The sequence below is a fragment of the Ascidia mentula genome, chromosome 3 (assembly GCF_947561715.1).
Source record: "Ascidia mentula chromosome 3, kaAscMent1.1, whole genome shotgun sequence".
In the NCBI taxonomy this organism is placed as follows: Eukaryota; Metazoa; Chordata; class Ascidiacea; order Phlebobranchia; family Ascidiidae; genus Ascidia; species Ascidia mentula.
The window spans coordinates 8,542,956-8,563,958 of NC_138568.1; the positions used below are offsets into that span (position 1 = coordinate 8,542,956).

At 37.5% G+C, this 21,003-nt stretch overlaps 3 protein-coding genes and 1 pseudogene across 3 annotated transcripts; 3 read left to right on the plus strand and 1 right to left on the minus strand.

The window, feature by feature from the left end:
• Nucleotides 1-2,029: 2,029 nt before the first annotated feature.
• LOC145895507 (uncharacterized) lies at nt 2,030-4,322 on the minus strand. Its single transcript, XM_082984313.1, has 5 exons — nt 4,281-4,322; nt 4,002-4,138; nt 3,628-3,765; nt 2,898-3,337; nt 2,030-2,424 (listed from the first exon to the last, which is right to left on the minus strand). The coding sequence occupies exons 1-5, from the start codon at nt 4,320-4,322 to the stop codon at nt 2,030-2,032; spliced, it is 1,152 nt and encodes a 383-aa protein (XP_082840439.1).
• A 4,738-nt stretch (nt 4,323-9,060) lies between these two features.
• Nucleotides 9,061-12,187, plus strand: LOC145894321 (uncharacterized). Its single transcript, XM_082982869.1, has 4 exons — nt 9,061-9,411; nt 9,787-9,924; nt 10,181-10,620; nt 10,672-12,187. The coding sequence occupies exons 1-4, from the start codon at nt 9,083-9,085 to the stop codon at nt 11,088-11,090; spliced, it is 1,326 nt and encodes a 441-aa protein (XP_082838995.1). The 5' UTR covers nt 9,061-9,082; the 3' UTR covers nt 11,091-12,187.
• Nucleotides 12,188-14,218: 2,031 nt separating this feature from the next.
• On the plus strand, nt 14,219-16,951 carry LOC145894322 (uncharacterized). The gene is made up of 4 exons (XM_082982870.1): nt 14,219-14,544; nt 14,688-14,825; nt 14,903-15,342; nt 15,396-16,951. The coding sequence occupies exons 1-4, from the start codon at nt 14,219-14,221 to the stop codon at nt 15,812-15,814; spliced, it is 1,323 nt and encodes a 440-aa protein (XP_082838996.1). The 3' UTR covers nt 15,815-16,951.
• A 1,185-nt stretch (nt 16,952-18,136) lies between these two features.
• LOC145895508 (uncharacterized) lies at nt 18,137-20,324 on the plus strand (annotated as a pseudogene).
• The last annotated feature ends 679 nt before the right edge of the window (nt 20,325-21,003 follow it).

Here is a 21,003-nt window from a genome sequence, read left to right on the forward strand (position 1 = left end):
GACGCAGTAATGCGTGTCGCCAAAGCTATGGACACAATTCGTAAACTATCGAAAACTGAAATAAGTTTGAGAGCTGCAGACAGGGTGTGTACACGCACTGTTTCGACCTGTAAGGTCTCATCAGTGCAGCTGTTGATGTGGCACTGTGCTAGCTGGTAGGCGTGTATACACCCTGTCTGCAGCTCTCATTGATTATTATGGCTCTTTTGCGCATATAATATGAAATAAGTTTGAAGTTGTGTATACCGACTACGACCATAGCAATGAACCTGCAGATAAGTATTGGTGTACGAGGCAAAAAATTTTCATTAAAGCTATTTAAACCCTATATGGGTATTAGATTGGAGAAATCCTGTGTTCAAGGCCCTCAGCAAAAATGCAGGTCTACACGGTGGGCATTTCCCAGCACCAAAACTAATTTTCATAGAAATACCAATAAGCGTCCTTCAATTGAAATACATGCATTTAAATCAGTTCCAACGTTTGCCGCAACGCAATTTTTCTTCCCGCCCGCCCGGTGTCGCTGTAGAGCATGTTACGCATATTTGAGCCGCCTACAAAATGTTTTTCATTGAACTTCGATTGCTTTATGACGTCATACGCTTTAGTCGGGTTGTATTGACGTCACTTGCATCTCTGGTCCATAGAACACCAGAAGGATAGTTCGACGTGCAGATAACTGCTCATGCCAATTCACCTTAAAAGATAATATAGAGTTAGGATATATATATATTCAGATTAGTATATGTCAGACTATTTGGGCATTATACAAGTGCATCGTATGGATACTTATCAAACCACACTATTTATATTAAAACTTAAACAAAAAAGATAAATGCCACAGATGTTTACCGTTTTTATCTTTTTGAATAAAAAGTTTGTTCTAACCTGTCACAGTTACACGTTTCTTGGGATGGTTCATTGTAAAGTACCATTTTCCTTTTTTCATTCAAATCTGTCACATTTACTCCAGGAAGCTTTAGCCATGAGTCAACAGTCAGATTAGGAAGTAAGTGGGTGCAGATTGCTTCGGTATCGAATGGCGGCTAAGTCAAATTTACATTCCTTTTTTGTAGAGTTTGTTTCTTGTTGATATTTTGCATATTTCCTCAATAACTGAGGCAAGGGAAATGTGCTACAAGCAACACGCCGACATTGCAAGACCACAGATTAGGACGCCATTCGATGCAACGGAACGGCGCAAGAATTTGAACTTATTTGTTTTGCTCTTTGAGCCCAAACGCGCATGATTCACTATCTGTCAAGAAAACTGTTTATGACTTTAATACTACCCTGTGCGAGGACAACAACTATTTAGTTCAGTTCACATAAGGGATTTTAAGTGCACAGGAAACAATGGTAAATGCCTGTCCTTCCAGAATCATTGCTGTTACTTAACACTTAGCCCGCCTAATAAAATTGTTTATCTGCTGATAATGCACCGGAGCGAATCCCAATATTCGGCCGAATCTCCGTCTATTTAATAACTGTTGGGGTTTTTACATAGAGCCTGGATTGTACGAATGAAAAATTTAGCGAGAATAGCTCAAGGGTTAAGAAAAAAAATATGTGGATTTATGTCGCTGAAGCGAAACTACAAACTGTTTGTAAGTGTTTTAAAGTTTTTTTGTTTTGAGTACTAAATGACGTTATATGAAAATTTATGACGTCATTAAGTAATCGGATTTCGCTCGAATTCGACCGAATCTAAATCTTTTCTGTTTTAGAACATGACCCATCTTCAAAAATAAAAAATATATTCTTTTTGATTGCGAGATTTGTTTGCAAAAAGACTTTAGCTAGTTGCAGAATATTAAAAAAGGCAGATGAGCACCCCCGATATTTTATTCTCAATATTCATTTTGATGGTTTTCGACAAGTTAAGGAACAAATATCATGATATATCAAAGCACAGAGAAATCCACACGTGCATGCTTATTGTAGTCATGCAGATTTAACCCTTTGAAATGCACAGGTTGTGTAAACACAGTACTGAAATGAGTTATTAGCGAAAGCATATGACTCTAGTTTACGTAAGGGATTCTTGCGAAATATAATTCAAAAGAATTTGGTTTTTCATTAAATTAACGCCCAGTCCAAAATGCGAACCATCGAAGCTGTGTACCAACTTAGTGAGTGGTCGATAGTCGAAAAATGGAATTTGGTGTTGGTTGCAGTAATCATGCATGGTTGCAACGTACTTGGCAGTGGATACGTCGTTTTGACTCATAAAACCTGGAGGTTTTAGCAAGCCAATAAGCATGGGCGACATGAAGAATATCTTTGGCCACATGGAAATCGTCGAAACGTTCTTGTCTTTATAGAAATCCTGACGGATTTGAACAGCTGGTCCGAGGTACCTTGTGATGACGGCTTTGGCGTCCATGTTCATGTGCATTCCAACCCCAACCAGGACAAGAGTACCTTAAAACAAAAAGCAAATAAACAAGAAAGGAAAACGCGTGATTTGTTGAACCAAATGCATGTAAGTTTTGAAAAGCATGTCTGTGAACAACTACAGCAACTATTTCAATTATTGATCCAATCTATAAACGTAAACAATCGGTTGCTGACGCTGCCAGGCATGTAGAAAGTGACAAAATGCTTTTCTGGCGATGAAAAATCTGTTAATTTCTTTCCGCGTTCAGGTGGTCATACATCAACAATCATTGCAACATAATTCAATAATGTAAAGGTTGTTGCATGTTTTTATAACAATCCAAACGAAATGACTATACTTTTGTCGTCAGAAGAGCTTTTGGTGATTGTTTATGAAACATGAAACTGTAGCCTTAACACGGTTAATTCCCTTTATACGGTTTATTTCTTTTCCAGCACAAAAAAGCTGATATCAAATTTATATTTAATACAAACGACCATCACATAAAGTTTCATACCTATTCTTCCGTTCAGCCCAAGCATGAGTTTGTGAAACTCCCGTGCTTCTGACATACTAAAATATACGTGCGTGGTCGCAGTAAAGTTCAACTTTTTACCACTGCACAACCTTTCCTTATAAAGTAAGTCCGCGGTTGAGGATATTATTGCTCGGCAACCATCCCAAAAGAAAAATTGCTCCTCCACACATAAAGCCTTTTGATCCTCGTTCATATTTTTGCCCCACGCTCCCCGCTTGGTGTCGTTGCTGAGCAACATCATTAATCCGGCAAACATGTTCCGCATCAGTGAATCCCCAACGAAACGTATGTCGTGGTAAGGCGATTTATCGATGACGTCACATCCTTCTGCGCTTTCAAACTTGGTCCACGAGCACCGATAGTCATTCGGGTACCAATCTGAGAGCTCAGCGTACACGTACTTTCGCATGTCGACGCAACTAAAACAAAGCAAGCCATGAATTTAGGTTCACAGATTCTGTTTAAATGTTGTTTAAAACACAAAGTGTTAAAATAATCCTTAACATTCCAGAAAGTGATTTTTGGAAGCGATTTGCCACAAGATTATTTTAATTACCGTATTATCACAAAGTTTACTGAAGTAACAATGCAGACAGTTCAAGGCCAAACTTGCTTCAAAAACACAAGTACATATTTTTTTTAGCGATGAGACTTAGTTTGTTTTTGTAGATATAGGCATACTCTACGCAGCGTTAAGTCTGTGATCCACCTATTACAATCACAAGCTTGTTTAGTTGGAGCGCTGCAAGTTCCGTCTTGTATGTTATTGCAACATGGTTTGGATCCGTCATTGTTGCACCAGCTTCCAACCGCTGGCCACCTGCTGCCCGGTATCTTTTCCTGCAAACTAACAGTCGGAATAATTGAGTAATAAATTGAGAATAATTGAGTGTCTTACTACAGAATTGATATTGTAGCTTTGTTACTACATCACTGGAAAGCAAATTAATGTAAAGAAATATATTGTGAAGCATTTCCGTCAGACAGGTTTCAGTTGGTAATGTTTTCATGGATTTTGGGGAAACATTTAACCACCTTTGTGCAAACAAATAAAAAATTGACGTTCCTTTAACAAAATCTTACTTCTTGTAACCACATTTTCCATCATCGCGCCAAAGGTTTTTCAAAATCCCTTTCTTTCTCCAATACATCTGGTGTGTTCTGTCGAAACTAGAGAAATTTGCTCCTTGCCTTGTTCTCCAATTACCAACAGTCAAGTTCTGCAACAAGTTGTTACATTCCTTTGACTTTGGCCAGACCACCGGTTCTTCTGTTACGTGTGTATGTCTGGAGGTTTGAAAGCCATATATGTTCCACCTTGCTTGTTGTTTTCCGGGATAGGCGGTTTTCCACGTTACCCACCCATACAGCAAAACCGATACCAGTATCAGCAACTGAAGCCATGACTTCTGCAATGTCATTTTTGCTGCTTTTGCGTATCAAATCGGTAAGGTAAGGAACAATTCAATTTCTTAAGGATAGGTACTGATGCTTAGCTGCTGTAGTTCGTTCTTTAGGTTAAGTTGGCAAACACCATTGTAGACAATAGCATACGGTTAAGGATGCAAAACATGACCAAACACAAACGTTATGCCAGGCGTTCAACAATATTTATACAGTAACGTAATGACTAACTCACCAATGTACCCTATAAATATGTTACACTATCATACATAACTTGCAAAACGAGTATCTGTCATTATTGAAATGACGAGGAATCCCGAATTTATAAAAATATTCCTTTAAAATTTAACTATTTTATCTCAAATATATCTGTAGCATTAACGCATCTGCGTGAAACAAACAAAGAAAATAATTTATGATAACTGATACATTTCAGCCTATAAAAAAGCTCCCAGAGTAAACAGCGGAATTACACCACAAACAACGTCACAGTCTTTCCTGTCCGATAAACTCGAATGCATTGTTCATTCGAAATTTTGGGCTGTTTCAGTTTGATCTCAGGCGTTATTGTTGATTCAAATTAAATGCTACAGGAAACACTAAACGGCAAAAATATCAGATTGGTAAAAATGGGCTCAATGAATAATGTCAAAAGATGCGATGCGCAATTAAGACTTAACGTTATGTTACTCTATGCCTTGTCTCTATTTTCCTAAAGTCAAGTTCTGCAACAGGTTTAAACTCTCCTTTGACTTCGGTAATTTCACTGGTTCTTACGCTACAAGCAAATGTCTGTTGGATTGATTGCATGTATATTCCACCTTGCTTGTTGTTTTTCGAAATGGTCAATTTATCATATCACGAACCCGTACCGCAAACCGAAACAACCCATTAAAAAACTGACTGATGTGTTTCTGTAAAATCGTTTTTCTTGGGCGGCGCATGGCTTATACACATAACCTACTGGTTTCTACACTGAACATGAACAACAATTATATTTTTCAACGGATGTACTTAGTTTACTGTATTCTTTCCTCTTTCCTGTTTGGATATTGATTTAATTTACTTGGCTTTAAACCGATACCTTCTGATCGTGATATATTTTCATTGTACTGCGTTTATGTTTAAAACTGCTTAAAGACACGTGCATTTTTTGTTTCTAATTTGGTCGAGTGTCGGTGCATCAAGTTTATATGAAACAGCAAATTTCAGTTGACAGCAAAACTTTTCATTAAAAAGATTCTAATGGTTTTAATGTTATCATCACCATTGTCCCGAAAGCAAATTATTCACCCAAATGCAGACAACAGATATTTATTACTTAACATAAGCAAGGCGTGACATTGTCGTTTACCTTCGATATAAATTCTTTCATGTTTGCATCGCTTAAAAAAACTGACTTGATATCAGAATCGAAGAAAATTTGACCATGCAACCAAAAGATTTGCGTTTCAACACTGGAAAAAATGTTTGCGACCAATGCGACCAGTCTTCAAAAATAATGCGTCAGAAACGTGGTATGACCACATTTTGCGATCCGGTTTACCCCCGAATGCGGGTGTTTGACAACAACTTAAAATCAATAACACCAGATCTCAGAAGAGCATCCACCGGTTCACTCGAGAATTTGGACAGTTTTCCAATGGGCTTTGTTATGCCATTGTTTATCGTTCCACACCCCAGAATTCACTCGCAGTGATGGCGGTCACATCACACAACCACAAACAGAACTGATTGATTTATCCTTTTGATTATTATTGTTGATTGTCTTTAATTTACGGAATGGAAGGATGAAAAAATTCCAATATCAACAAAGAAATCATGGTAGTCCCTTTCAGCACCTCAGACTGGGACAGAGGAAAAAAATCACGGCCATGCGCCAACTCAAGCGGTAGTTCTACTGAACCTCTTGACGAGATCGACCGCGATTGATACCAACAAACGCTTTTTCTGGTATACCGCAGTCATCCAATATCTTTGTGGGCTCACATGGTCGTTTTGGTTGTTAATAAAGTTCTGAAGAGCCATATTGTGTGAATATGTGTTATTGTGCAATTGCAGCCGAATTAAGTTATACCCAACATTGGCGTGATTATCCATGAACAGTATCTAATTAAAACAACATCTGATTTTTTTCAAGTTCATGATCAGGTGTTACCTTTCGCGTATTTACAAGGGGATACATTCCTGAATTTTACCTGAATTACGGGGTGCAAACAATGATCCTTTATGATCGTTCGATGCGGCATTCATGACAATGGAATAATTTTTCTGAGGTACAATTTCTGACGGACAATCGTCATATACCACACAATTTTCTAACAATTTTCTGTAATATTACAATGGTGAAGCATCAAATCCGTATACCCAGCAACTACTATTGGAAGCCCAAGTACTGGTGCCGCTTCTCCTCATGGTAATTGCTGGCATATGCGTAACAGCACACGTTCAGGAAGTTCTATGAGACCAACGCGTTTAGCATATATCGCGTAAATTATACACAGCACTAGCTGCAGCGTTTGTTACAACATTTAAATTATTACAAGGGTTGAGTGAGATTTGGATTTCAAATCATCGCATATACAGCCGCCAGAAAACAAAGAGTGAGCAGAGAGAGATGAACAAAAATGGTGCATTTTGTTCGTTTCGGTAACATTGGAATGACTCACCGCCTTCTCCTGATTAGTTTCGATCAACGTCTCTTTCAATGATGTGTGTTGCAGCGTTTTGATAAAGAACTTTTATGCTGCTATAACTGAAATTATAAAGTCCGCCTTAAGTGTGCTCACTATAACCAATTATGAATTATGAATCTGACGTTCTTCTGGTGAAAAGCAACAAATATACACCTTTTGTTTAAAAAAGATTGTATTTTCTGACGTTTCGCCTGTACAAACGACTAGGCTTCTTCAGAAAATAAAACAAACACAGTAGCGAACCCACGCGCAAAGAAATTAAGCGACGAAAAAATACAAAAGGGCGCAACAGCTAAGACACAGCGGGACATAAAACAATGGAGAACATCAATCACGGATCAAACGGCCAAAGCCAAACGTGGGAAACAAAAGTTACGAATGGTTAACGGGAGAAATTGCGGAACACGGGCGAAAGTACTTTTCCATCATTACAATTTAAAACATTAGGTAGCGAATAAATCCAACCCCAGGTGGGTTATGCCTGTGGTACGTCACGCAGGTCTTTCGTTTGGAAATTAGCCTATATGCCTATCACGTTCAGGCTACTAAACCATAGGCTAGTGCCTTGTGAATCTACCGTTTTTTTTCGTAAGATTTTTTATATTGCCGACTAAGAGTCCATATTTTGGGGCATAATAAAGCAACAAAACTTGCTATGATGTGTCTTATTCTTTGCTGGCAAATATAAGAAACAAATTCGTCTCAGGTTTTAGGTGGGTGTACATACTGTATACACCGTATACTGTATATGTTGTGCGACGCAAGCGGTTTTCGTCTTCCTGCGTTGTTTCCAGTCATAGCACGCATGTTCAGCGGATTTAGCATATGTTGCGTTTTTATGATGCACACTAACGACAGCACTTTTTGGCGCTCTCAAATATTACAGAGATTATAGGATACAACCGCAAGGAAACAGAATCAGTGTGATTAGATTGAGTAACAAAATCAGTGCAGTTTGTTCGCTTCAGCAATAACGTAATTATATGAATTGAGATGATCGACCGCCTTCTCATCAGTACCTAGTTTTGTTAAAGGTCTCTTTTACTGATGACGTGTGTCATCAACCACCACCCTGTTCTAGCATAGGAATTTTGAAATTATAACCCGATATTGATATCGATTAAGTCCGGTTACTGACATCACTGTCCTAAACAAAACAAACGGTGTCATTCTGTTGATGAATAGTTTTCATCTCCGGTCTTATGTAGTTGTGTATCATAAATTACATAGTCACCACCACTGTACGTATCTTGCGTCGAAGCAAGCCTTTCTATTTATTGGAAGCCGCATAAAGACGGCACAGTTTTTTTTAAAAACCCTTTTATGAAAAGGAAAATTTAAAGTATTGTGTTGTTGTTCTTTAATTGAGTTTTTCCAGAGATTTTTAAGCACAGGTTTTGACACTGACGAGCCTTCTATTCGTTGTCATAATGTTTTGGTCTCCTAGAAAGGAAATAATGCTTGTTTTCAGAAAAGGGGTAGGTACATATGGGCATTAGAAAATACAGGGATCAGCACTCAGTTTCCAATCTGGCCAAAAGCATCACTTAGTAGCAAAACGGCTGAGTGCTATTGGTGCTGAATGCATTTAGCAATAATATATTTTGTGTTGTTTACGACCAACAAAACTGTAAATCGTTGCGATCCTAATAGTTTTTCTCTAACTACGTATAATGGTCTCGCTCTCGAGGTAGTACAGGTCTGTTTGAGAGTGTTTGAAACATATTTTGTCAGGAAATTGACCACAGCACTTCCTGCAGCTGTCAACTGCATTGGGCGACAGTGCTGAAACGGTTAAACATGTAAATAACAACGCAGGTTTAGAACAGCAAAATACCGCTTGAACGACGCCAACTAACCACTCAGCACAAAGTAAAAGATGAAATGAAGGAGTTTAGGTTCCCAGAGCAAGGGCTTGAACAAGAATAATGGTGGGGCCGTCAGAATGTTAACAAAAAGTGATTTGAATTTGCCATTGCCAATCGCGCCACGGTCACACATGAGGTTTGCGTGAACTAATCATATTTTCTTTCTCAGCTTGCTGGGAATCCACTCTGCAGAGAAATGGCTACAATTAGAAAATTACAAATATTTGGGGTGGCAACCGTAGTTATCTGTGCATTACTGTTATGGGGAGGAACTAACAGGAGTTGGAAAACAATGACCAACATGTCGGAATTCCACGGACAGAACACTCGGAAACATTCAAATGAGGACGCGAAGCTGAACGTAAAGCAATGTGAAAATATGCTGCACAACTTGACTGTCGGAGAATGGAAAGAAAGACTTGAAGCAAATATCTCTAGTTTCGACAGCACACACCAGATGTATTGGCGAAAGAAAGGGATTTTAAAAAACCTTTGGCGCGATGATGGAAAATGTGGTTACAAAAAGTAAGTAATATGTATGGTTAGTTATTAATTGCCATGGTCGTCTATGTTAGACATATTAAGTACTTTCCAAAGATTAAAATATTTGAAATTTAATATATGTTCTTAATTGTGTTAAATTTATTCTAATTCAAACCACACTGAAATTGTGATAGTGAGCACTTACTAAATTAACCATAACGTACGCAGTATTAACAACATGCTCTTCCTTTAAACCATACAACATGCTCTTCCTTGTAAATGGTATTAGGCATCCTACAAGGTACGCAGTAATATTTCATGCAATGGCATGATTGGCAGGATCATTCGACTGCGCAGCTTCTAAATACATGCTCGTATCTGTGTACGGACAAACTAAAGTTTAATTTGTTTACAAAGTTTACAGGCAAGGGTTCTAGGCAGCAGATGGCCAGCAGTTGGAAGTTGGTGCGATAAAAATAGCGAGAAACCATGTTGTAACAACAACGAAAATGGCATTTGCTCAAAATCGTCGCAGGAAACGTGCGATTGTGAGAGGTTGGTTAGTTTGGAAAAACAAAACTCTTGAACGAAATTTAGCTATGGCCATTAAAACCAACATATATAACACCAGCCGCATACTATTGCCTGCTTTGTAAAACGGTGTAGTAATTTTAGCACTCATAAAAACAACTTCCTTTCACTAACATCAATCAACGGTTTTTTGCAAAAAGTTAAGCGTACATAACGCTATAAAACACATAAGCGATTTGGTAAGTAACAGAGAAGCGTTTTATTAAACCACACTTTGCAGTTGTGTCGACACACGAAAATATGTATACGCTGAGCTGTCCGACTGGCACACAAAAGACAGACGATGTTCATGGACCAAACATAAAGGTCAACAAGCATGTGACGTCATCGAATCATCACCCTATCGCGACATACGTTTCGTTGGGGATTCTTTGATGCGAAACATGTTTGCTAGTTTAATGATGTTGCTCACTGACGACATCCAGCGGGGAGCTTGGGGCAAGAAAATGACGGAGGAGCAAAAAGCTAAGTGTGTCGCTGAACAATTCTTTTTTTGGGATGACTGCAGGGCTGTCATAAACTCTATAGTGGATTTGCAGTACAGGGAAAAACTGTGTGGAGGAAGAAATCTTAAATTTACAGCAAAGGTCCATCATTTCCACAGCTTTCTAGAAACTGAGGCGTTTCACAAACTCATGCATGAGTTGAAAGGAAAAGAAGGTGAATTTTTTTATTTGCTTACATTTTATATATCTCATGTAATCTTTTAAGGTACACTTGTCCTGGTTGGGGTTGGAATGCACATGAACATGGACGCCAAAGCTGTCATCACAAAGTACCTCGGACCAGCTGTTCAAATCCGTCAGGATTTCTATAAAGACAAGAACGTGACGACGATTTCTATGTGGCCAAAGATATTTTTCATGTCGCCAATGCTTATTGGTTTGCTAAAACCGCCCGATTATTTGCACCTTGGACAAAACGATGTTGCAACTTCCAAGTATATCCCGGCTATTAGAGATTACTGCGATCAGTATTTGATACCATTTTTCGACTATCGACCACTCACTAAGTTGGTGCACAGCTTCGATGGTTCGCATTTCGGGCTGGGTGTCAATTTAATGAAAAACCAAGTTTTGTTAAATTACATTGCACAACAATCACTGAAATCCAAAGATGATGCACTATAGTTTAAAACAGTGTTTCGCAAACATTTTGCGGTGGAACTGTGCAGGATTGTTAAAATTGACTCAGATCACAAAAATTCTTCAATGGTTTGTCGTCGTTTATGTCCTTGTAGAGCAAAAGTCTTAACTGATATATTCACCAGTTTTTGTCTACAACTGGATCACGCGATGATCCATTGAGCCCTCTTTAAGAATCGCTGTTTTAACGTAAAACACGAGGCGTATACACTTTTAGTATATGTTCATGCGAACTGACTTTTGAGCAAATATTCACGTAGATTTTGACGTTTCGATTTCTATCAGGTCTTCTTAGCGTTTTCCCAACTTATGTCTTACAAAAGCAAAATACGCTGATCGCGAGCAGGTTGTTTATTTTCCTTTTCTATAAAACAACCTGCTGTAATTGTTTCCTCACCATGTTTTCTTTGCCGATCACGTGACGCTGCAAACTGCGCTAACCCGTTTCCTATTTCCCAAGCGTTGGTGTTTTCGTGTGGTGCATGTGGGAGTGCCGCGCCATAAACCCGATGAAATCCCGTTGAATCGTTGGAGAAACTCGATATATTCAAATCATCGTTAATTTGTACCAACGGTTTTGTCCTTGAAAAACTTTGTTATTTCGGGTACTAACCATAGCACAATGTGAGTTTGTTGTTGTGATATCAAATATGAACCGTGATATAGGCGAATATATTCATCATGGTTTGTTGTGTACTGTGCTTGTAAATTCTTTGCGGGATTTTGATCATCATTATTCAAATACACGCACATGGGGGTAAAGCAGTGTGACATATTCCTAGGGTGGAATTTCCCAATACATTTGTGGTTGTTTTTGCACTATTTTAATTTCCGCTTTTTGTCACAGATTTTGTTGTACATTCGTTCACTGCACGACGTTGCTTTACACTAAAGCACTGGACTACACGTACACACAAAAAATTGTTCTTTGATTGTGGGTGCTTCTTTGTAGAAATGTTTTATATTCCAGCTATAAATCATTATCATAAATTCTGTTAAAACTTGCAGGGGCAATTGTATATCTAGGAATGCTGTGTGCACACCATTGTAAATAATGGTAATAAAAGCCCTTTCTACTTGAACCTCTGTAAAAACTTATTGCTTTGCCGCGTGCACAAAATTGATCATGAAACTATGTTATATCTGTGTGTAGTCTTGCATGCTTAGGTTTTCGCATTCTACGGCCACGTGTTAAGCTATTTTCTGTGTCATTGATCCAGTGGTTGTGCAGCAGGATTAATAAATACTTATTCAGATTACTCATCAAACTTTGCCATCGAGGTTTATTTCGTGATGTTATTCACTAAATTCGTTGTTAACCGACGTTTCGGATGAAGCTTACCAAAGATTCCAATGCTATAATGACACCCTTGCAAGTTAACGAAAATTTTGAGAACAGAATAATCAGGAAAATACTGAAAGATGAAAATGGGATGGGTGCAGTGGAATAGATACAACATACTGTGAAAATTATTGACTGACAGCAAAAAGTAAGTATTTTCTTATTTATTCTGACAAAAACTCCCTTTGACAATAATATAGTGGCTTTTGATCCTTAGGTAGTTACCAGACTGATTGCCTCGTCTGGGCATCAATGCTAAAAGTATTTGACGGTTCCGAGAAATTTACAAATTATGACACTGTAGCGGCCTCTCTCACTGCGTTTGCGTTCCTATAGCGAACCGGACAAATTGCCGCCTTTTTTCTTTTACCCTCGTCTCTCCTGGTTTATTCGCACATTGTGTCATTGTTGTAGTTTGTATCTCGAATAAACACCTCGCTATAACACAATTTTAATAAAAATTACACATGCAACTATGATATATATATATTTCTTTATATATTGCTGGATTGCTGAGTACAAAACTTTCTAATATTTGTAGAATCGATGCCAACAGGCTTCATTACTATAGGAACAAAGGGTACATATTTGTTTATGTTGAAATGATTGTATTGTTGCGGCAAATTTGCAACAAACAAGATTTTTTTTTGCTGTGAGTCAACTAATTTGTACAGCATTACATACCAGCAAAACGATGCTCCGGGAGATGTGCATTGTAATTACACATCATATGTATCGAAGTATGTTGTTGAATTGGGTGTTTTAGTCACAATAGTGCATTTGATAACAACGTTCAAGTGATTAAGAGGTTTTGATAATTTTATGATAAACACAATGTCATCAATATGGCGAAAACATGGACTACGATCGCCACTGTCGCCTCATTGTTGAAAAACTTCGAAAACCTTGTCATGCTCTATGAAATAAACTAATCACACCAATTTATTGCTCCAGTAGAGGATGAACAGGTAGGTCTACGACAAATATCCGAGAAGATTTTTTCTCTGAGGTGTCATGTTCAATCGAAAGAGGTGCCATGTTCAATCGAAAGGTAGAGCTTTGTAAGGTGAAATGCAGATAAGAATGGAAACAGACTGCTGCAACCAAAACAAAATTAGTTCACACTTAATATGTGATTAGTAAATCAAAACTGGATCAAAAAACCAAAGGCCCCTGGCAGGCTGTCGATCGCACACCGTATCAATAATAATGTATTAAAATCCCAACACAGCGATCTTTAGACAGCTCAGATCGAATTATTGAGAGAAAAATATATTTCGACTAAAACGGCATCATCAGTTTCTCCATTTACCAAAACTGCCAAAAAGTAAAAACAGAAAGGAAAAAGTCAAGAATCTAACGCAAAAAGGTTACGCAAGCTAAAAATAAATAAAAATTAATATTAATAACATTAAATTAATATTCGCCGTTTTAGGCGAAATATATTTTTCTCTCAATAAATCGATCTGAGCTGTCTAAAGATCGCTGTGTTAGGATTTTAATACATTATTCACACTTAATACTGATAGATTTTGCAACTAGAAGCGTCTATTTTAATGTAAACGATAAAGGTAAGTAGTCCAGATTGCCAAAACCAGGGGTACATACCATGAAGCCGCACGAGAACCAAACATACAGTTTCTTGTTTCAGAAAAAGTTATTTGGATCGAAAACTCTGGATTGATCCAACTGTCACTACCACATGCAAAAGATTCATGTAAAATATTTGTACGTAAATTATGGTATCCTCTGTATATTATTCTCCAGAGACATGCCGCGTGTGAATAAACAGATTCTTAGGGTGTCAATCTTTTTATTCTTTGCATTTCTGTTCTGGATAGGAGCAACCAGTGGCTGGACTGTAACTGACATTTTAAAGTTCTACGGACAGATCAGCACTAAGAAAAATTCAAATGAAGAAACGAAGCTGAATGTAAAGCAATGTGAAAATATGCTGCACAACTTGACTGTCGGAGAATGGAAACAAAGACTTGAAGCAAATATCTCTAGTTTCGACAGCACACACCAAATGTATTGGCGAAAGAAAGGGATTTTAAAAAACCTTTGGCGCGATGATGGAAAATGTGGTTACAAGAAGTAAGTAATGTGTATGGTTGGTTAATAATTATTGTGATAATCCATTTGAGATATAAGTTCATTCTAATTATTATGAATTGGCGAAAACATGTAATTGTATATTGATATGTACGAACAACACTACAGTTTGTTTGCTCGCAAAGTTTACAAGCAAGGGTTCCAGGCAGCAGATGGCCAGCAGTTGGAAGTTGGTGCGATAAAAATAGCGAGAAACCATGTTGTAACAACAACGAAAATGGCATTTGCTCCAAATCGTCGCAGGAAACGTGCGATTGTGAGAGGTTGGTTAATTTGGACAAACTAAATTCTTGATTATAACTTGTAACAAAGAAGCGTTTCATTATGACACAATTTGCAGTTGTGTCGACACACGAAAATATGTATACGCTGAGCTGTCCGACTGGCACACAAAAGACAGACGATGTTCATGGACCAAACATGAAGGTCCACAAGCATGTGACGTCATCGAATCATCACCCTATCACGACATACGTTTCGTTGGGGATTCATTGATGCGGAACATGTTTGCTAGTTTAATGATGTTGCTCACTGACGACATCCAGCGGGGAGCTTGGGGCAAGAAAATGACGGAGCAGCAAAAAGTTAAGTGTGTGGCAGAACAATTCTTTTTTTGGGATGACTGCAGGGCTGTCATCAACTCTATAGAGGATTTGCAGTACAGGGAAAAGCTGTGTGGAGGAAGAAATCTTACATTTACGGCAAAGGTCCATGTTTTCCACAGCTTTTTAGAATCTGAGGCGTTTCACAAACTCATGCATGAGTTGAAAGGAAAAGAAGGTAAGTACTTTTTTGTTTGCTTACATTTCATAAATCTCATTTAATCTTTTAAGGCACACTTGTTCTGGTCGGGGTTGGAATGCACATGAACATGGACGCCAAAGCTGTCATCACAAGGTACCTCGGACCAGCTGTTCAAATCCGTCAGGATTTCTATAAAGACAAGAACGTGTCGACGATTTCTATGTGGCCAAAGATATTTTTCATGTCGCCAATGCTTATTGGTTTGCTAAAACCGCCCGATTATTTGCACCTTGGACAAAACGATGTTGCAACTTCCAAGTATATCCCGGCTATTAGAGATTACTGCGATCAGTATTTGATACCATTTTTCGACTATCGACCACTCACTAAGTTGGTGCATAGCTTCGATGGTTCGCATTTCGGGCTGGGTGTAAATTTAATGAAAAACCAAGTTTTGTTAAATTACATTACACAACAATCACTGAAATCCAAAGATGATGCACTATAGTTTAAAACAGTGTTTCGCAAACATTTTGCGGTGGAACTGTGCAGGATTATTAAAATTGACACAGATCACAAAAATTCTTCAATGGTCATGCATATAAAACTGTTTTATTTTACTTTGTCGTTGTTTATGTCCCTGTTAAGCAAAAGTCTTAACTGATATATTCACTAGTTTTTGTCCATACAACTGGATCACGCGATGTTCCGTTGAGCCCTCTTTAAGAATCGCTGTTTTAACGTAAAACACGAGGCGTATACACTTTTAGTATATGTCCATGAGAACTGACTTTTGAGCAAATATTCACGTAGATTTTGACGTTTCGATTCCTATCAGGTCTTCTTAGCGTTTTCAAAACTTGTATCTTAAAAAAGCAAAATACCCTGATCGCGAGCAGGTTGTTTATTTTCCTGTGCTATAAAACAACCTGCTGAATTGTTTCCTCACCAAGTTTTCTTTGCCGATCACGTGACGCTGCAAACTGTGCTAACCCGTTTCCTATTTCCTAAGCGTTGGTGTTTTCGTGTAATGCATGTGGGAGTGCCGCGCCATAAACCCGATGAAATCCCGTTGTATCGTTGGAGAAACTCGATATATTCAAATCATCGTTAATTTGTACTAACGGTTTTGTCCTTGAAAAACTTTGTTATTTCGGGTACTAACCATAGCACAATGTGAGTTTGTTGTTGTGATATCAAATATGAACCGTGATATAGGCGAATATATTCATTATGGTTTGTTGTGTATTGTGCTTGTAGATTCTTAGCGGGATTTTGATCATCATTATTCAAATACACTCACATGGGGTTAAAGCAGTGTGACACATTCCAAGGGGAGAATTTCCCTGTACATTTGTGGTAGTTTTGCACTATTTGCACTTCTGCTTTTTGTCACAGATTTTGTTGTTCATTCGTTCACTGCACGATGTTGCTTTACACTAAAGCACTCCACGCACGTACACACAAAAAATTGTTCCTTGATTGTGGGTGCTCCTTTGCAGAAATGTTTTATATTCCATCTAGAAATCATTATCATATATTCTGTTAAAACTTGCAGGGGCAATTGTATATCTAGGAATGCTGTGTGCATATGAAACAATGGTAATGAAAGCCCTTTCCTACTTTAACCTCTAACACTCATTGCTTTGCCGCGTGCACAAAATTGATGATGAAACTGCGTTTGATATCTGTTTGTAGTCTTGCATGCTTACGTTTTTGGATTCTACGGCCACGTTTTGAGCTTTTTTCTGTGTCATTTAACCAGTGGTTGTGCTGCAGAATTAATAAATGCTTATTCGGATTACTCATCAAACTTTGTCATCGAGGTGTATTTTAAGATGTTATTTGCTAAATTCGTTGTTAACCGAATTTTCGGATGAAGTTTACCAAACATTACAATGCTATAATGACACCCTTGTTAGTTAACGAAAATTTTGTGAACAGAATAACGAGGAAAATACTCAAAGCGAAGAATAGAATGGGCGCAGTGGAATAGATACAACATATTGTAAAAATTATTGACTGACAGCAAAAAGGAGGTATTTTCCTATTTATTCTGACAAAAACTCCTTTCGAAAATGATATAGTGGCCTTTGATCCTTTGGTAGTTACCAGACTGATTGCCTCGTCTGGTCATCAATGCTGAAAGTATTTGACGGTTCTGCACTGTAAATTATATTGGTGGAAATTTAGGGGTGGTTTTTTGTTGTCGTGGCAACATCCACAAATGCGTGGAAATACACACATGTGGTATCACTATTTCCACGATTTACCTTACATCAGTATATCATGCATCCGTCCATCACCCAAAAGGTGGAGTTGGCCACCACTAATCAAAACATTGGATATAATGAATTAAAATTCCGCTCACCAAATATTTAGAAAACATGTCTCATTTCGTTCATTAAGTATTTATTATAATACACCCAAGGCGTCAGTGCATTTGGCTTTTTAGTAAAACCTTGTTGAAATATATACTGCTAAATCTCACTCGTATGTCAAAATGACTTTTCAAATAGAAATTAATTTTTTGGGTTTGTTTTGATTTTAAATTACTGAAATAAACCAATTTAAACAGAGAGTGGGTCGCATTCAACCGTTGATTTTATTTATTATTTCTGTGGTTACGGCGTGGTCGTGGGAAAATTTACTGCGCATGCGCATTTACGTCGTCCACTTCACGCAGTTTTCGTGAAACTTGTTTGATTTGGTGTCGTTATAATTTGTATAGTGCAACCGCTGTTAAAAAGTCAAGTCAAGATGGGTATGTATTAGTTGCATGTTTTATGTTATTTACTTACTTTTACAGTGTATTTAGCCTAATTTAAAAATGGAGGGAATACCTTGCCCATATCTGGAATGTTGTGAAACAATGGACAAACCAAGTTAATTCACCATTTAAAATTTGAGCATGGAAAGACTATTAATTACCAATGTAAAATAGCGAAGTGTGGTTTAATTTATTCAAGTGTACGGAGCTATGAAAAGCATCTCCTAAGAATGCATTCCAATTATTCATCAATCAATCAGCAAGAGCCAGTTATTTCAGATTATGTGGAATGTCACGGACCCAATTTATCTGACGTTCCTGTTTGTGAGGAGGAGCAAACGTTTGTGAGCAATTTTGTTAAGTTTTGTTTGCAACTACGAGAGCGTTATATCTTTGCCTCAACACGCAATGAAACCATTATAAATGACATGACTGCCTTGTTTTCCCATTTTCATCAAAATTTAATCAAGCACTTCACATCTGAGGTTGGATTCAATGAGCATTTGGAAAATCCAAACTTTTTACCAGACCTGTGGAAGAAATTACAGAACAAATCCATGTTTCAGCAGTGCTGTCAGAAGCTAGGGTTGGTTCAGCCTGAAACTGTAAAGACTGATAATGACATAACTTTTCAATATGTACCAATAATAAAATCTTTGTTGAATTATTTAAACCAGCAAGATGTGCTGCAGGCAGTTTTGTCGAATAACAGGTCATGTGCATCACAGACAAATGTTCTTTCTGATTTTACAGACGGTGAATATTTTTGTACAAAATCATATTTCAGGGGCAACCGAGACTTGTTGCGACTCCATTTTTATTGTGATGAACTGGAAGTTTGTAATCCACTAGGTTCTTCAAAAACAAAGCACAAGCTTACTGTGTTTTATTATTATGTGGGGAACATTGGTGTAAAACATAGTGCTGGCTTAAAAAACATATTTTTGGCTCTTCTCATTGAATCTAAGAAGCTGAAAACAATTGGTTATCATACTGCTCTTAAACCTGTTATAAAAGATTTACAGTTTTTGCAAGAGAAAGGGATTGTGACATGTGATGGTGCACATACACTATATGGTACTATAGCAACATTGTCTGCTGATAACCTTGGAGCTCATGAACTTGGCGGATTTCGAAAATGTTTTAGTAGCGGCCGAATATGCAGCTTTTGTATGTGCTTGCATAGCGAAATAAAACAAAAAACTTGTGAAGAAGATTTTGTTTTAAGAAATCCCACCACACATGCACAACATGTTAGTGGTGTTGAAATGGACAGCACACTGTCTTGTGTATATGGTGTACTTGAAAGTTGTGCAATTTCATCAGTAATTGGTTTTTCCCCTGTTACATCTTTGCCACCAGATATCATGCATGACTGCATGGAAGGTGTACAGCAGTATTTTTTGCAATATCTATTTAGACACTTGTCTTCAAAGAAAATTTGTTCTATCAGTGAATTAAATGAAAAGCTTAGTTGCTTTCCATATGGACCAACAGACTACAAAAATAAACCGAGGAGTCTACCAGGACAAGTTGTTCATGTTAATGGAAAGTTTTCAATGTGTGCAAGTGAGACATGGTGCTTGTTTAGGCTAATCCCACTTGTTGTGGGACATCTTGTTCCAGAAGGAGACAAAGCATGGAAATTGTATTCTCTTTTGGCAGAAATAATGGAACTTGTTTTTGCACCTAAAATCGATGTAATGCATGTGAATCACTTAAAAGTGTTGGTTGGTGAATTTTATTGTTCATTTCTTGAGTCACAAAACTTTAAAAACATTTGTTTGACAGTTGCACAAAGATTGCAGTATGGAAAGTGTTACGAACATTTTAGTGGAGCATGCATAGCAGAAGTCAATGAATTTGGTAATCAGACTGTTACTAATTTGGAGAATTTTGATACAAATGTAACCACTTTTGTCTTTGGCACCTCACTGCGCAGATACCGTTCTGTATTCTGCCACAAGTGCCCATATAAATGGTGCAAAGTATGTGCATGGAAATGTTTTTTTGCTTGACATAAATAATGAATTACCTGTTTTTGGCCAAATCAGGGATATTATTATTTCTCATGAATATGTGGTAATAGTTTGTGTATATGTACTTGCCAAAAGTTTTGACAAACATTTGCACTCCTACATAGGTATTTCTGCAACCCGGTTTTGAATTAAATTATCATCCCCTGGATTTATTTGACATAGGTGATAAAAAAGTTATTCGTCTCAGGCACACACTTTTGCAACGATAGGCATAAAAATGATAAATGCATATGTACAGCATTAACCCTGTGTTTCTTGTTTAGATTTTCAGTATGGCTTGTAAGTACCTAGTTGTATTTAACAGTATCAAAAAAATTATTTAATGCAACAAAACTGACATCCCTGACAAAATTATGGACAGTTTAAAAATTGATCAAGGTAGGGATAATAATGATTCACCCCCTGTTTTTAATTACAGAGAACATGAATCCGATTGTACTGTACCATTAAATACTTCGTCTGAATCGGAGGAAAGCATGGCACATGGGGATACAAGTAAATCATGGTTGTTATCACCACTCTTTGCCAAAGTTTCCTGCATTCATTTCTGACATATTGGAGACAAACCAAGAAATATCGACACACACCAGAAAAAAGATCGGTCAAATCATTTTTGACTCAATAGCTTGTTATACACTGTATGTATATTTTGTTATTGTACATTAAAAATTCTTTCACATAAAGTTAGTATTAATTTATGTTGCAGATATCCCACTTCATTTGAATATAAATCTGTTTGCATTGCATTATTAAAAAAATATCCAAACTTGGCAGATAAGGGAACAAAAGATATTACAGTTAAGTTTTATATGATATATAGTGTTTTGGCTGAATTGAAGAACTTGATAATATGCAGGGTACATGGCTAGTAAGTCTTAAACAAAGGTT

Coding starts and splice junctions, on each gene's coding strand:
- LOC145895507 (XM_082984313.1), bottom strand. CDS start 4,322: ATGGCTTCAGTTGCTGATACTGGTATCGGTTTTGCTGTATGG. Junction 4,139..4,280: donor GTATCGGTTTTGCTGTATGG/GTGGGTAACGTG, acceptor AACTTGTTGCAG/AACTTGACTGTTGGTAATTG. Junction 3,766..4,001: donor GGAAAATGTGGTTACAAGAA/GTAAGATTTTGT, acceptor TCCGACTGTTAG/TTTGCAGGAAAAGATACCGG.
- LOC145894321 (XM_082982869.1), top strand. CDS start 9,083: ATGGCTACAATTAGAAAATTACAAATATTTGGGGTGGCAACCGTAGTT. Junction 9,412..9,786: donor GGAAAATGTGGTTACAAAAA/GTAAGTAATATG, acceptor TTGTTTACAAAG/TTTACAGGCAAGGGTTCTAG. Junction 10,621..10,671: donor TGAGTTGAAAGGAAAAGAAG/GTGAATTTTTTT, acceptor TAATCTTTTAAG/GTACACTTGTCCTGGTTGGG.
- LOC145894322 (XM_082982870.1), top strand. CDS start 14,219: ATGCCGCGTGTGAATAAACAGATTCTTAGGGTGTCAATCTTTTTATTC. Junction 14,826..14,902: donor GAAACGTGCGATTGTGAGAG/GTTGGTTAATTT, acceptor CACAATTTGCAG/TTGTGTCGACACACGAAAAT. Junction 15,343..15,395: donor TGAGTTGAAAGGAAAAGAAG/GTAAGTACTTTT, acceptor TAATCTTTTAAG/GCACACTTGTTCTGGTCGGG.